This window comes from Mastomys coucha, unplaced genomic scaffold (assembly GCF_008632895.1).
Source record: "Mastomys coucha isolate ucsf_1 unplaced genomic scaffold, UCSF_Mcou_1 pScaffold15, whole genome shotgun sequence".
NCBI classification, from domain to species: Eukaryota; Metazoa; Chordata; class Mammalia; order Rodentia; family Muridae; genus Mastomys; species Mastomys coucha.
In genome coordinates this window covers 46,889,278-46,905,108 of record NW_022196897.1, presented here as the reverse complement: position 1 = coordinate 46,905,108, position 15,831 = coordinate 46,889,278, and the positions used below count along the sequence as shown (strand labels likewise).

Here is a 15,831-nt window from a genome sequence, read left to right as displayed (position 1 = left end):
TCGGGCAGCTCATAGTGGGGCAGCACCTTGAGGAGCAGTAAGATACTCAGATCATCATGAGCTGTTAGCTAGTGCTTCGGGCCTTGTCCGTTTAAGACGGAAGCTGCTGATTTCTGCACCTTCACTCCAGCTTTCTAAGACAGTGAATCCTCTAAGCCACATTTTGGCTTTAAAGAAATAGAAATTCTAAAGGGATATTTTGATGCAACTCTCCCAGATATAGCAGAAAGAGAACCTTTCTTCTTAGGTATTTTGAAGGACTGGGAAGGAGATAACAATCAATCAATCGATCAGTCTGTCAAGTCAGTAATTCAGAGTCAGGTCATCTGCTGCAAATTCTTGAGACACAGCTAGACCCTATAAGAGCATGGGTACCATCAAGGGAGTCCTGCTTGTTAAGGTCATGAGCAGCACTGACAGACTGAATGGCTGCATGAAGCTGAATCAAATTTTAGTAAATAACCCCCAGGTCTGGTGCAAATTGATCAGTGACCTCATTGAAGTAATAAGCAGCCTGTTTCCTAGTTTAGGGAAGCAGGAGAGAGGTCAGTGCTGTTTTAGGGTTAAAGAGCATCCAAATAAATCATCCTGCTAGCATTATTTGAATTTTAAATTTAAATTTTATTTATATTTAGCATTATTTATGCAGAGTATATATTTAGACTTATTAGAAGTATTTATAACATCAACTTTCAGATAATGAAAGTGAGTAGTACTCTTATTATTTTATTTAGATTTCCTGTATCTTGTTTCACGTGAACCTTTATTCTTTCTGACTAATTAGGTAAGACTGTATTTGCAAGGCCTAATCTCAGGGGCCAGCTAAGCAGCTGATGTAAGGCAGACTCTATAGATTGTGCATATATTTTCTTGACAGTACGAGGAGCGCATAACCCAAGTGACATCATCAGGTGCTGCCTGTTGGAGAATGTGACAGCATTATGGGACGGTACATTAATGTCATATTAGACAATACTTCAGAGTGTAGGGTTCTATGGCCTATCCCTCAATAAAAACAGTGTCCTAGAGAGTGCGCATCTGGTGTATGTCAGTTAGGGTTTCCATTGCTGTGAAGAGACACCATGACCAAAGCAACTTTTAAAAAGAACAACATTTAATTGGGGCAGGCTTACAGGTAATGAGGTTCAGTCCACTATCATCAAGATGGAATGCAACTTGTTTAGTTTAGCATTGTTTAATACATACGAATAAAGTGCTCTTTTGTAAATACGAAAAAAATCATTTGACATACTGAAGAGGCAATGTTTAAAAACCTACCTGAGACTGAGTTCAGACATAACTAAAAGACAGACAGCTTTCAAGTTTACCGGCAGTGGAGTTGCTAAGGGATACGAGAAGTTTTCCTAGATGTTTCGTAGACACAAGCAGGGTTCCGTTACCTACATCACACTGATGGTTAGCATATGGATTCTTTTTTCTGCAATTGCTGTACTAATTTTGTAGGTTTCTGTGAGTCTTAATTTAAGGCTTTCCATTGTCCAACTGTCTTTTCTCTCAGTTTAAACTTTATTATTTATTTCTTTATTGTGTGCTACCACATATCCTTATGGAAGTCAGAGGGTGAGTGCTGGGCATCAGGTCTCCCCTTCCACTCTTGTTTCTGCTGGACCACAGGGCACGCCAGGCTAGGCATGCTGGGATTACAGATGCACACCTATCTGCTTCATGGGTTTTAGTTATTTGACTCAGCTCATCAAGCTTGCCCAGCAAGTGCTTTTCTGCTCCATGAACTATCTTCTTAGTCTCTCTCTACCTTTTCTTACATGAGGAATATTTAATGGGAGACTGAACTCAAGGACCTAAGCATGCTTGTAATATCATTTTACCTTTTACTAGTAGGACTTTGTAGTTTTTGTTCGAGACTTTAGTAGTAAGTTACTGAAGAAAATTAGTATGTCCCAAATCAGTTACGTGATATTGGTAATTAACCCAGTATTAGGGTTAGAGTGTATCTTCTCATTACAAAGAAAAAAGATGTATTGGAGCCCAAATCACATTGTTTCAGCATGTTCTCTTACAAGGCATAGCCTTCGTACAAGGCATGTCCAGTGAGGACAAAGGAGAATACCTGAGGCTAGGAGAGAAGACGAAGCAGTTCCTTTCCTGGTGCTCCAGAGGTAGCCATGGGCGCATGCCCTGCCATCAAGCTTGCGGACTTAGGCCTCTAGCAGTAGTTTCTGTTCTAAACTGCCTAACTGTAGTAGGCTATGAGGACAGCCCTAGCAATATGCTCTGTGTGGTTTTGAAAGCTGGTTATAATAGTTTCTATTCATTGTGGGGAAACATTTTCTAGTTTACTGAAAAAAAATTCTTTGAAATTCTCAGTTATTTTTTCCTTTTAATAATAAAGCAGTGTTTGAATGAATGTTTTAAATATATATCAAATGTGTGGATTTTTATTAGCATTTCAGTAGATTTCATAAAAATGTTTGTTACAAAGAAAAAATTATTCTAACCTCCTAGACTGAAGTGGCACAAATTAATAGCTTTTGTTCCCAAAGCAACCCATGCTTTTACTGACTTGTTTTTCTCATTAAAAAACACTGAAGTGAAATAGTTAACTTCACAGTGGAGAATCCTGGCAGGCAGCAAGTTTAGTGACAAAATTAACATCAGCAGTGCTGCAAAGAAACATGGGCCTTGGGTATCCTGCTCTGAGAGGGGGCCGTTGAGCATCATCCTCAGTGATGTAGAACTTCTGATTGTTACAAAGCATTAGACAAACTCCAATCTCTGATTTTTATATCCATCATTGAAGCACAAGACAAATGTTGTAGCTGACTGAGGAAAGCTAAAAGCACAAAATTCAATATAATAAATTCTTGAATAAGACAAAGAATGGTGTTAGTGGGAAATATGATTAAAGCCAATAATTTTTTTGCCTAATTAAGGTTAATTTCTTGGCTTTAAAGATTGATCTATAGTCGTATGTAAGATATTACCATAGGAGGGGCTACGGAAAAGAAACAGGAACTTGCTGTTACTTTTTCAGTTTTTGTGATTATAAAATAATCTTGGAATAAGTATTTGAAAATAAAAATAAGCTAAGTTGGTCATATATGTTTTAATCCCAGCATACACTGAAGAAGAAAGGCTCTAGGACATTGCCAGTCTAAGCCACATACTGAGTCCAAGGCTAGTGTGTGCTACGTTATGAAATCCTGTCTCAAGAAAAAAATAAATGAATGACTAGAATCTGTTTCTATTCTATACATCTTTCTAAATATTAAGACACAAGGCTTCAATGGCTCCAAATAAGAGAATACAAGAATGAAATGAAGATTATTTGTGGGAAAATGTTCTATCCACATGAACTAAAGAATTTTTTTTTGTTGTTTGTTAAAGTTCAAATTTATATCTTCCTTGAGTTTTAAATACTTAGACATTGAAATGGTTAAGAATTCAATGTATTAACTGATAATTTAATTATTCAGCTGATAGCAATTTCAGTTATACTTGTTTGGGTCTATATGCTCCCTTACGACTGATTTAAAGACCCATGGGATATATTTGAATGAATACCAGTTTCTAGCATTAGCAGTGCTTTACAGATTACAAACCAGAGACTGATTCTGCAATGATGTAAATCATGTTGGCAGTGTTAAAAGATTGTAGACACAAAAGCAGCAACTTTGTGTAGCATTGAAAGATCAAGAATAGTTCTGGCATACAGAAAAATAGCCTGTAGAGTAAGCTTTGGTTCGGTTTTGTTGTTTCTGTTTTTAAAGATTAGATGTTTCTCATACTGGTTTCCTTTTTTTTTTTTTTTTTTTTTTTTTTTTTTTTACAAAGACCAATTTGCAAATTTATTTGGAATAACAAAAAACAAACAAACAACAAAACCAGGATATTCTGAACAATAAAAGAACTTCTGGGGGAATCACAATCCCTGACCTTAGGCTGTATTACAGAGCAACAGTAATTAAAAACTGCATGGCATTGGTACAGAGACAGGCAGGAAGATCAGTGGAATAGAACTGAAGACCCAGAAATGAATCCACACACATATGGTCACTTGATATTTAACAAAGGAGCCAAAAGCAACCAGTGGAAAAAAGACAGCATTGTCAACAAATGGTGCTGGTTCAAGTGGTAGTCAATATCTCATGCTGGTTTCTTATATAAACTATGTTTACTATAACTTTTGGACTTTTCCAAAGCAATAGGAGTCTTTGCTCACAAATATTTTAGGCTCAGAGAATTACTTCAGTCTGTGTATTGTTATTTGCTTCTGGTGAGATGGAAAGACCTTATTGTTCACTGAGAGTAACAAAAGCAGAGTAACAAAAGTGTATGGTGGTAACAAAGGTATTTATAATACTATTCCTCGTGACTGACATATTGGCATTTGCTTTCTGCTTTTAATAAATTTAAGTGTGTCACCTGGTAGACTTGAAAAGTTGTGCTAAAACTATTCAGCTTATCATTTAAGAATCTTAACGTTGCTACTGTACATAAATTTTCATTATCTAAGTTTTCCATAGTTACTTATCATCAGTTAAAGCAAAAACTAAAAGTAAAATAAAATTTGCACACACAGCACACAAATTGAACATCTTCAGTTAAAACGGAGCAATACTGCCTTAAAGGTCTAAGTGTGCAGACATTTTCTTTAAGAAAACTTGTTTTTACAAAGAGTGAGACTGAATGCTTTGCTTGACATTTGTAGCTCTTGTATCAAGCTTGAAGAAGAGGACTTTGCAAGTTATTCTTTCTCTGAGATGAATGCTTTTCCAAATGAACCAGATTCTTACCCTCACCTAATGTCTGTGCCACCCTCCAAGCAGAACCAATTGTTCATTGAAACAGTTGGTGAATGACTTTATGGATAGACCATTTTAATACACACACTATTTCTTAAGTGAATGTAACCTGTTCTCTGTGGCCTGAGAATAAAGTCACTCACTCAAGTCAAATAGTTTTGACCACAGCAGGAAGTCTGTATCCAAAAATCGTGTCTACAATTCATTCCTAGCGCAGCAGAACTATCAACTCTCAGCTTAGCTACAATGGAGGTAAAATCCTTTGGTGATTTGAAGGTCATTGAAGTACAGCCTTATTACAATGACATCCAGTGTCTAAAAATTGTTCTTATTTTGGGCTTGTACCACAGTAAAATCCAAGATTTTAAACTCTACTAAATACAAAACAAACAAACAAAAAGACTTTATATATTTATAATCATTTAAGAAAATACTAGTAGTGATGTATTATTTTGAAATATACAGTTAATATGTTTGGAGTTATTTAAAATTTATACTGAGAAAAACGTATGTATTTTCAGTATTGCTATAGACAAGCATCTACATAACACTATTAAATTGATTGTTGTTTTATATCAAACAACTTTTATAATACTCATTCTTATTGTTATAATATTTTATAAATTTTAAGGAATATGACAAAAAAGATATTGTAGGTATTGAAGAGGGGGTCTCTGGGAGGAGTTGGGGTACAAAAGGGAAACAAGAATGTGATTTAATTCTATTTACTTAAAATAGGTTTTTAAATGTTAACAAATTCAGACAAATTGAAATAATGTAGCTTTTCTCATCATAATGCAATAAAAGTTAAAAGAAATAAAAAAAAGAAAACTTGTTTTTAATCAGGATAGTTTGATTTGGGAGCATATATTGACATTAGGTATATCAATGTAGAAAAATAGAACTCTTTTTTTCTTTTTGGTTTTTCAAAACAGGGTTTCTCTGTGTAGCTCCTGGCTGTTCTGGACTCTGTAGTCCTCACTCTGTAGACCAGGCTGGACTCAAACTCAGAAATCCACCTTCCTCTGCCTTCTAAGTGCTGGGATTAAAGGCATGTGCTTACCACCGCCCGGCCAAAAATAGAATTTTCTAATATTCAGAAAATCTTGTTTTATATTTAGGGAGTTAATAGATCCTCTTTGACATGTTTTGTTTTATGTCCTATTCTCAGTAATATATGATGTGCTTTATTTGAAATGTCATTTACATTTTTAATTGTATTGTCGATGATAACAGGAGCCATCATGCTATCCCTACCTATGATTAATTTAAAGTTCCCATTGTGGAACTGGGAGATGATGCAGTAGCATGGGAACCTTAGCTGTGATCTCCAGCACACATTTAATAAAAACAGGCATAGTAAGACTCTGTTATCCGTGCTGGGGAGATCAGGGCAGGCACATCTGGAGTTCATTTGCCACAAGGCAAATCGTAGAGTTTTAGGTTCAGAAAGAGAACCTTTTTCAAAACATATGTTTGAAAGTGATGGAGAAAAAGTTAAGGTTGAACATACACTTGTACATGTGTTCCTGACCACACGTGTGAACATGCATGTAACACACACACATACTACAATGCTCACAACATTAAAAAAAAAAATCCCTTGTGAGCAATAGGTTCATATTTTAAGATGGTTTACATCTGCGGGCTTCCTCTAGGCCCTGGCAGCATTGGTGTAATCCTTACAGTAGTTTTTTGCTGTATAAAAAGATAAAAGCTACAGTAGATATATTGAATTTGCTCCTGTGACTAAATAAACCTCAGAGAAGATGTTATATTTTTAATAATTTAAAGAATGGCTCTGAATTAGTTTAGTCTTTTAAAAGACATCTTTTTCTGTTGCTTATAATAGGTACTGAGATCTTTATTGAATGTTTTGTACAGAGTAAAAATTAAGAAATGAATTTTTCCTGCATAACTTTATATCCTAGTCATGATATAATATAAATAGATGTTGAATAATATAAACATCCAGAAGCATATTTGGAGATTCAGGGGTAGTTCTTGGTTAATAAGCAGCGTATTCTAATATAGTAAAGAACAGATAGGGTTATATAAAACAAGTGACAGAGGTTTGAAGTGCAAGAGAGAGTGTGAGGAAAGTACCACAGTGGGACTCAGTCTGTCCAGTCCTCTGGTGGCCTGGCCCGACTATGCAGGAATGGGGAGGCATGAGTAGACTCCATTCCTGCTCTTGGAACCAGCCCTGGCAGAGTCCACCCCCACTGAGATGGTAAAACCTTGATGGTGTGGAAGTAGGAAGGGGGAATGGACAAGATCCTCTTTAAGAATGCTTACATTTGGAGGAAGGAAAAGAAGATCCAATAAAGATATCACACATTAAGATCCCCCTTTTATAGCACTTTTTTATAGTTAAAAATCTTTTATTGTGATCAGATATCTTCCTGATTTTTAATTATTGCTACAGGAGTGATAAGCATTCAGATATTTTATGTTTTCTGCCCATGAGATTAAGATTTAGTTCTTTTGTTCCTTCAAAATAATGAAATTAATGCTTAATTACATTTTATGCATGTTTTTAAAGCTAATTCATTAGTTCTCATAAAATTGTTCTGTCAGTTTTAGCCATCACTAATTTTAACATTTTCAATTTTTCATAATATTTTTGTGTAGTTTTGGGAGCTTAAATTTGTCCCACAGTTTTTTGTTTTGTTTTTTTAAAATTAAGACATGGCTACATATATATAGTTGGCAGGCACAATTGAATACTAACATTTTTAAGTAGAAATGAGATGGGCCTTGTGAAACATCTCTGTTAACAAAAGCAACATGCTTGTAAACCTGAGGACTTGAGTTTAAACGCTAGAACTCATGTAGAAAAGGAAAAATCAGAAACTTAGTGTGGTTGTCCAGCCCCAAGAAAGTGGAGCCCTGTGGGTTCCTGGGCCTTGCCCAGCCAGCCTATCCAGTCAGTGTGCTGCAGACAAATGAGAGAGAGTCTGTCTGGAAGGGAATGGTGTACAGTGCTTGAGAATGACACCAAGTTTGTCCTATAGGGACCCACATGCTATCTCAGGGACACATGTGCACACATATCATATATTTGCTCATATGTGAATAGTACATGACTATATAGTCTATACAACTGGAATTTTGAGTTTAGCTCATTTGTCAGAAACACAGGTAGAGGAGGAAGTGTGTGTGTGTGTGTGTGTGTAAAGAAAACGTTTGTCCAGGACAGCCAGGGCTATACAGAGAAACCCTGTCTCAAAAAAAAAAAAAAAAGTTTGATTGGCACAACTGAGTCAAAAAGTTGATTTATGTGGTTTAGTTGGTTAGAACCAGAGATGGTGATTGTTGACTTAACTGTATTTGTCCCTGTTTTGTCTGAACTCAGCTTCAAAGCCAATATCTAGAATCCTTAATAATTCAAAAGTAAATTCAGATTTTATAAATTTCACTAATTTTCTATTCTGGATTTAAACAAGGACAATTTAAATATTGACTGATTAGAATATACACACAAGAACATGTCTTTAGTCAGGTGTGGAGCTCATTCCTTTAATTCCAGCACTCAGAAACCAGAGGCAAGCAGATCTCTCTAAGTTGGAGGCCAACCTGGCCTACATATTATGTTTCAGGCTAGCCAGGGCTACATAGGGAAAGCCTGTGCAGACAGAACAAACTAATAAACTAACTAAGTGAAAAAAGTAAAGCAAGCCCGGAAACCCACCCCAAGCCCCAGTGCACTTGTGTTCCTCCCTGCTCTCTTGCCTTACCGACTCCTGTGCGCCTTCCCGGTAAACACCCTCCGCAGGCTTCCCCAGGGGCAGGAGCTATTGTTTCACTGTCTGGAGCAGTTCCCCGAATCCAAACTTCTTCCTGTAGATATACATTGAATATTCTTATTTTAATAAAAGTATTAGCATTATTTCATTTAAAAACATAACGCTCAGTCTATGGGAGTCCTTAGGTCTTTCTCTTGTTCTCTTAAGAACCAGGAGATCAGAATTAACATTTGATAGACAGCTAAATGATAAGCAAAGGTATTCCCATTTAAATTTAACTTAAATTTACTTCATGAATTAATTAATCAATTAATGAAAATGGCATCCATGGTCACAGCTGGACCAGAGATAATAGAGTGTTGCTCTGTTTGAACACCTAAAGCACAGGAATATTCAGAGTAGATGGGCTTCTTTCCTATGGAGTCCTGGGAGATCCTAACCTGGGTAAGCCCTTGACTGCCCTCCATTATACTACATCTACAAGAGTCAGTTTCATTAATTAGCACAGGCTAGGTTTGAACTCTTTATGCAGCCAAGATTGGCCTAGAACTTTGAATCCTCCTGCCTTGACCTTTTGAGTACAGAGTTACACATGTGTATCACCATCTTCATATGCAAAGTAAATTATTTAATTTATTTCATGCCAGGTCTCATAAGTAGTCCTGGCTGGTCTAGAACTCACTACACAGACCATGTTGTCTCCAATTACAGAGATTGGTCTGCCTCTGCCTCCTGAATACTGGGATTAAAGGTGTGCCCTACCATTCAAAGTGAATTCTTTAAAAAACCTAGAGTACTAGATTTAATACTCTGTTTTCATGCTAAGAGGGTAAAGTGTCTTGATTATTTCCTGTGAGTAAAGGAAAGATTTTTTTTTCTTGTTCTTCAGCTGACTACAAATGGATTTGTGACTTTATTTAGAAATGCCTTAGTAAGTGCATTAATTGTGCTGTCTTTGGCACTATTTGACTACATTGGTGCAAACTGCCTTGGGAATCAGGATGTTCTTCTCAACGAAATGTCAGAGAACAGAACTTTGACTTTGCACATGAAAGTGACATCTCTGCGCTGAGTCTGATCATTTGAATGATTACTTGGTAACTGAGTTGGGTCCGTTTCATAGATTTTCAGTGTTAGATTTGTTTTTATTTTTCTCAAGAACAAAAGAGTGTGATGTCATATCAATGTACCTGTATTGACAAAACTGACCACTTCCTCAGTTCATATATAAAAATTATTTTCTTAGCATTTGTTCTAATATCTGAAATTCAAACTACTGAGGGTCGTCTAGTCGTTTTTGAGTACCTTCAAATGGTTTTGTGTTTCTAGAAACATTCTGTATGGTTTGGAGAGTATAACTTAAAGAAGGAAATATAATGTAAAGATTGCATAGATATTTTTGTAAGCTTCATGAATGCTAAAATCAGGTAACGCTCATCTGTTTTATCTAAACAACTTTAAGTGTGTTTTTTTCCCCCTCCCAGGACATTTATTCAGAGCAGCTGGGGATCAGCCGTTTAACCTGTCCACAGTGCCGAGTGCCTTCCCAGTGGTCAGCCACCCAGGCTTTGGTCTACATTCAGCCAGCTCAGGGCATTCAGAATTTGGTGGTTTGGGGACACTTGGTACACCCACAGCCTTAGCCGCACATCCCCAACTAACATCTTTTCCAGGTAAACAACCTTTATGGTGTTGAAGGAAAGGAGAAAAGCCTGAGAATGCCCAGGCAGTGTTTGTTTATTAAACTGAGCAGCAGAGTGGACTGTGCTAGACTCTGGGGCAAGAACTGGCTCCAAGTTTTATCCCATGCAGCAAACCAGATATATGTGTTAAAGCATGCAGTACTCAGTTGGATACTCACTTGCCATAGAATGCAATAATTAAGGCAAGTGTTTCTGGTTCCTTTACCAAAGTATTGGATGTAGAAAATATGCTGTGAGTGTACAGTTTTAATTCTTCTCAGCTTTGAGTGTGTGTTCAGTGTATATATGTACATTTTCATGTATCTCTGTGTGTTTATATGTGCTCATGGGTACACATGTGGGAATATATTTGTGGAAGGCCAGACTTTGAAGTCAAGTGTCTTCCTCAGTCACTCTAATGTTTATTTTTGACATAGGGTTCCCCTGAATCTGGAGCTCACTGGTTCACGAGACTGGCCAGCCAGCAAGCTCCAGATTTCTGTCTCTCTTCCCAGGTGTGTGCTTGTCTTTGTATACTTTCTACATGGGATTGATTTTGGTCTCATGCTCTTGTGGCATGTGCTTAACTGACTAAACTATCTCCCCAGTCCCATTACCTAATTTTTAAATCAGGTATTTAACTTGGCTTGGCAGTGCCCTCTGTGGTAGAATTCTTGTGTAGCATATATGAGGCCCTGGGTTAGACACCTGGCACTGGGAAAAAGTACCTTTTAGTCTGAACCTTGACTTAGGCTTTTATGTTTCTCTACTTTGTTAGGAAGTTGAGGCTCAATCTTAATTTTCTGTACTTTTTCCCATTTGAAAAATGTTTCCAAGGCATATTTGGAATACATTTCCACAACAGTTAGGCAGTTGGCTCTTGTGCATGGCCAAGCCGAGTGTGAGATGGGATTCTGTAGACTGGACACACAGTAGCTGAGCTCACACAAATTTTCCTGAAAGTCCTGATCCAACTGTATTCTGCAGTGATTGGTGTTACTTTTCAGCAAGGACGTGTGTTTTACTGGGACACGGTTTAAATTGCTAGAGCTTGGTTCCACCTAGAAATTGACTTGGATTTAATCTGGCCTTGGACAAATCTTTGACCTCTCAGCCTTGGGTTTTCAAACCTGTAAACTTAAAACATTGCTTGCTTTAGGGAGAGAAACTTAAAACATCGCCTGCTTTTCTAGGGACTGGGGAGACAAGCATGTGTAGAGCTGTCTACAGTGTCTGGCACACATTAGTCAAGAGGGCCTAGCTCACTATTTTTTCCACTTTAGTGGCTGACAAAGTATCTACTGTTTCTTTAAAAAGAACCCAAGTATCTTTTGGAACTACTAAGAGAGAATATAGAAGTGGTTATTTGTAGACTTCAAGTATTATCTCTTGAGGCACATTATTTCTTTAATTTTATTGTCTTGAAGAGGGGATGGTGAAAAAGTTTTGTGAGTGGACAGAGTCTTGACCAAGTCTTTTTTCTTTTCTTTTCTTTTCTTTCTTTCTTCTTCTTTTTCTTTTTTCTTTTTGGTTTTCTGAGACAGGGTTTCTCTGTGTAGCCCTGGCTGTCCTGGAACTCACTCTGTAGACCAGGCTGGCCTGGAACTCAGAAATCCGCCTGCCTCTGCCTTCCAAGTGCTGGGATTAAAAGCGTGCACTACCACTGCCCGGACCAAATCTTAATATATTAATAGGAACTAAATTTTTCTCACTATGTAGACCCTGGGATTTTTCTATGTAGACCAAGCTGGCTTCCAACTTACATAGATCTACCTGCCTTTTCTTCTGCCTCCTGAAATCAAAGATCTTGAAATAAAATCTAAATAGTTAACGTTAATTAAGGTGTTACTGATATCTTCAGCACTTTTATTGTCTTGCGATAGTTTATTATAGTACTGCTTTTGAACATTTCTAAACTATATTATAAATACTGTATTAAATCCAAATATTGAAAAGATGATCAAATGAGTATTAAAAAATAACGTGTATTCGATGGAACTTTCAAAATATAAAAACCAACCTAGGATCAGCAAGACAGCTCAGTGGGAAAGCTTGCTGCCAAGCCTTTTGACTTGAGTTCAATTCATGGGACCCATGTGGTACAAGGAGAAAACCAATTCCCTCTTTTTGCCCTCTGACTTGTACATATACATATATACATACAATAAATAAATGAAAAGTATTTAAGAACATCTGATATAAAGAAGCAACATGCTTCTTGAACCTACGTAAGGTGCTCCCTTATTTATCGGTAATGTTCTGGAGAAATACCCCAGCACTCTATTTTCTGGGTTGCTGAAGGATAGATAACTATAAAGCAGAAGCATTAGTGGTAAACTCTGAATACGTGTATACACTTCTTTGAAAAATGGGCTGAGATTATGGTTGATTTAAAAAAAAACTACTTTTAAATTACACTATGGTACAATAACTTAAATATATAAATTATAATTCAGAAGGGTAACCAAATGGATACTTTAGGAAATAAGTCTCCCCATAAAAAAGGAAGTCACAAGAAGATAGATATAATTAGCAATTTTAAGTAAGGTATAACTTTTTTGTGAAGATATATACATCTAAGGTATTTTTTATTTCAAAGAACAAATTTAAACTTACATTAGATATTACTATAATCTAATTTTATCATGTATTGAAATAATTTATGAAATTCATTTTAGAATATTTGAAATTCCTTGTGTTTACATTTTAATGCTATAACCTGTGAAGTTTTGGGTTGCATCAGGCTTTTCTATATGAGTGATTTTAAAATTCTGCCATTTTTGTCAGAGCCAGGTATGCAGGTAGGTGAGTGTAAACCTTGGAAGGAAGGCAGAGGGTCACCTGGGCTAACTAGTGAGACCCCGGTGCCAACAAAGCTGCAGAGAAGTGTACTGCAGTCTCAGATGGAGACTTGGTGCATAGTCTGAAATGTTAGCACTCCTCCCTGGAAATGATTGCTGCTGCTGCTGCTGCTGCTGCTGCTGCTGCTGCTGCTGCTGCTGCTGCAGCATTTCTTAGGATTTTGAATTTGCTTAGAAGTTCATCTTGCACCTACTTATGTTACTTTTGTTTAATATCTTCCATCTGGTATGTAAGTTATTTTGTGACTAAAATGTGTTTCTTATTTTCCTCAATTTGAAATCTCTGTAAAGTTTTCACTGAAAAGTTGTAATTTCATTTGAAATAGTATCAGATATTTATCTTCAAGAATGGTCCTTTTCTTTATTTTATCTACTGATCTTGTGTGTTTGTCTCTGAGCTGGCCTCTCCCAAGGTACAAGTTTCCCTATTATTTTTCTCTAATGCCTGCTGTGTACCTGACATTCTGAGGTATATTGTAATGTTTTTCTGAGTTTGATTATACCTATCACATTTGAATCTTGTGCTCTGACTACTTAGTTTTTAACCAATTCTTTATGTCCAGCCTTAAACCGTGGGTTATAGGTATAAGCAATACATTGTAGCCGGAGTCTGGTTTTAGCAACTAAGTGGAAACTAAGTTGCAAACCTATGCCTGCAGTTGGGAATGAATTGTACAGCTACTTCTCTCCCACAAAACACACACCCTCCCTTCCCCCATCTAAATGCATCTAGACAGCGATTAAGTGACAGGAGTTTTCACAGAGTTCTAGTCCCTAGTTTTCAGGGTACCATTCACTAAATGACCATAGTTGCAGCATTGGCTTTTGCAGTGATTTGCTTAAATTGTTCATGACACCTCTGGGAATGGCAGTGACCTTGAATGTTTCACTCTTACATAATAAGGCATGTTCCTAGAACTCTTTAAAGATCCTATAGTACAATCTTCTGATACTATCCACATAGTGATGTTTGAGTCTAATGTTCTTGTATCTGTTCCAGTCAAAGAAATAATGCCATATTGTTTAGGAGATTTGTATGAAAGAGAACTAACTTGGAAATGTAGTGGATTAGCCAGTTGAAGATTGTTTCCAGGATGTGGTATGAGGCAATACAGGATTTGTTCTTTGGATGATTACCAAAATCTGACCCCCCCCTTTTTTTGTCTTTTGAGATGGTTTCTCTATTAACCCTGGCTGTCCTGGAACTCAGTCTCCAGACCAGGCTGGTACCATGGAGATCTGCCTGCCTCTGAGATTAAAGACCTGTGCCACTGCCTGCCCCAGATCTCTTTTTAATCTACACTCTTCCTTGAAAAATGCATTTTATAAAAATTGGCTTTTTTTTCCCTTAAGAGTTTTAATAACTACTGTTTGAATATCTGAATTTTATTCCATGATTTTTTTTCAATTTGGTTATTTTGTACATCTAAAAAAAAATCACTGTCATCTGTAATTCATGAGAAATGTAAGGGAAACTTAAGCTATCTTTACAAATTTTAAAGTTAGAAGCTTTATAAGACTAGATTCTTAATTAAAAACTATGTGTTTCGGAATTTTACTGTATATCATAAGAGGCTGCAGATGCGAACTTCAAGACTAAATTCTGAGATGAATACAGACTTAATTCTTTTCCTTTCCTTATTAATTAAGTAAATAGATGCTGTAGGTTGTGAAGTTAAATGGTTCTTTTTATATTCTAAGTTTTTAGCTTTTTTTTTTTTTCATTGTAAAAACCATCCTTTTTGGCTTGAATCTAGAAAACAGTTAAGGAAAGATTCTTGAATCATGGCCCAGTAATGAGATGATTATACAAATTCAAATGATAGGTTTACAGTGAGAAGATTCTCAGAGCTATGTGATTTGAGCAGTTCTGTCTTGGACGAAACTTGAAACATTGTTTCTTCAATAAAATGCAACAAATAGTCACCACCTGCTTTGTGAAGCTCACTCTGTTCTTCCTTTGCTCTGCTTGGTTTGGAGGTGCAGAGTGGTGGCGAACCACGGATGGTCACTCTCGTGCAGGAGCGCCCTTCTTTCCACCATTACTGGGAATCCCACCACTGTTTGCTCCTCCAGCCCAGAATCACGATTCATCATTCCATTCAAGAACTTCTGGGAAGAGCAGTCGAAATGGTCTTGAGAAAGGTACTCACATCGGTGCGAGTGAAGGAGGGGAAACCCCTCCACACCTCTTTGCAGCAGTTTGGCTTTAAGAACATTTTTCAGCCTTGTGCTAGTTGCTTCCATATCATCTTTCTTGATCCTTATAACAGTCCTTTCATTTCACAAGTCTCCTGATTTTGCAACGAAGGTTAAATACTTGTGTTAGGATATACTGATGTGAATTACCCAGGGTCTGAACCCAGTCCTACAGCTCTCTCCTCTGTATGTCATTATCTCTTACACAGAACTCAGGAGAGAATGCTGGTTCTCCTCAAATTTAGTTTATCCAAACCACTACCGTACTACTGTATTTTTCTTCTAAATGATCAGTATCTCTGTGGTCTCTAAGTATTGTTACAAGAGTGTTTAGAAGTTGTGGTGTTTTAGCTAGCCCATTGCTTATTCATATTGAGTGTTTCTAAAAGGACAGTACTTACATGTGATTTGTTTTCTAAACATGTTTGTTTAATGTCTATGATAGTCACTCAGTTTAATGGTAGTGAATAATTCAGTTGAATTTAATGTATTCACAGTGTTGCATATTGGCCACCCTCCAACATACTCTAAAATTTTATCTCCAACAATTCTTCAC

The 15,831-nt window shown here is 36.8% G+C and overlaps 1 protein-coding gene across 21 annotated transcripts in view; it reads left to right on the top strand.

Moving 5' to 3' along the window:
- Baz2b (bromodomain adjacent to zinc finger domain 2B) overlaps positions 1-15,831 on the top strand; it is a 308,453-nt gene that overhangs the window by 214,613 nt on the left and 78,009 nt on the right. For 13 of the 21 annotated variants that reach the window (XM_031370349.1, XM_031370366.1, XM_031370355.1 and 10 more), the window contains 2 exons: positions 10,018-10,206; positions 15,057-15,221. In XM_031370349.1, the coding sequence (XP_031226209.1) occupies positions 10,018-10,206; positions 15,057-15,221 (354 nt within the window). The remainder of the gene's footprint in view (positions 1-10,017; positions 10,207-15,056; positions 15,222-15,831) is intronic. The other 8 variants (XM_031370367.1, XM_031370354.1, XM_031370359.1 and 5 more) reach the window with 3 other exon arrangements.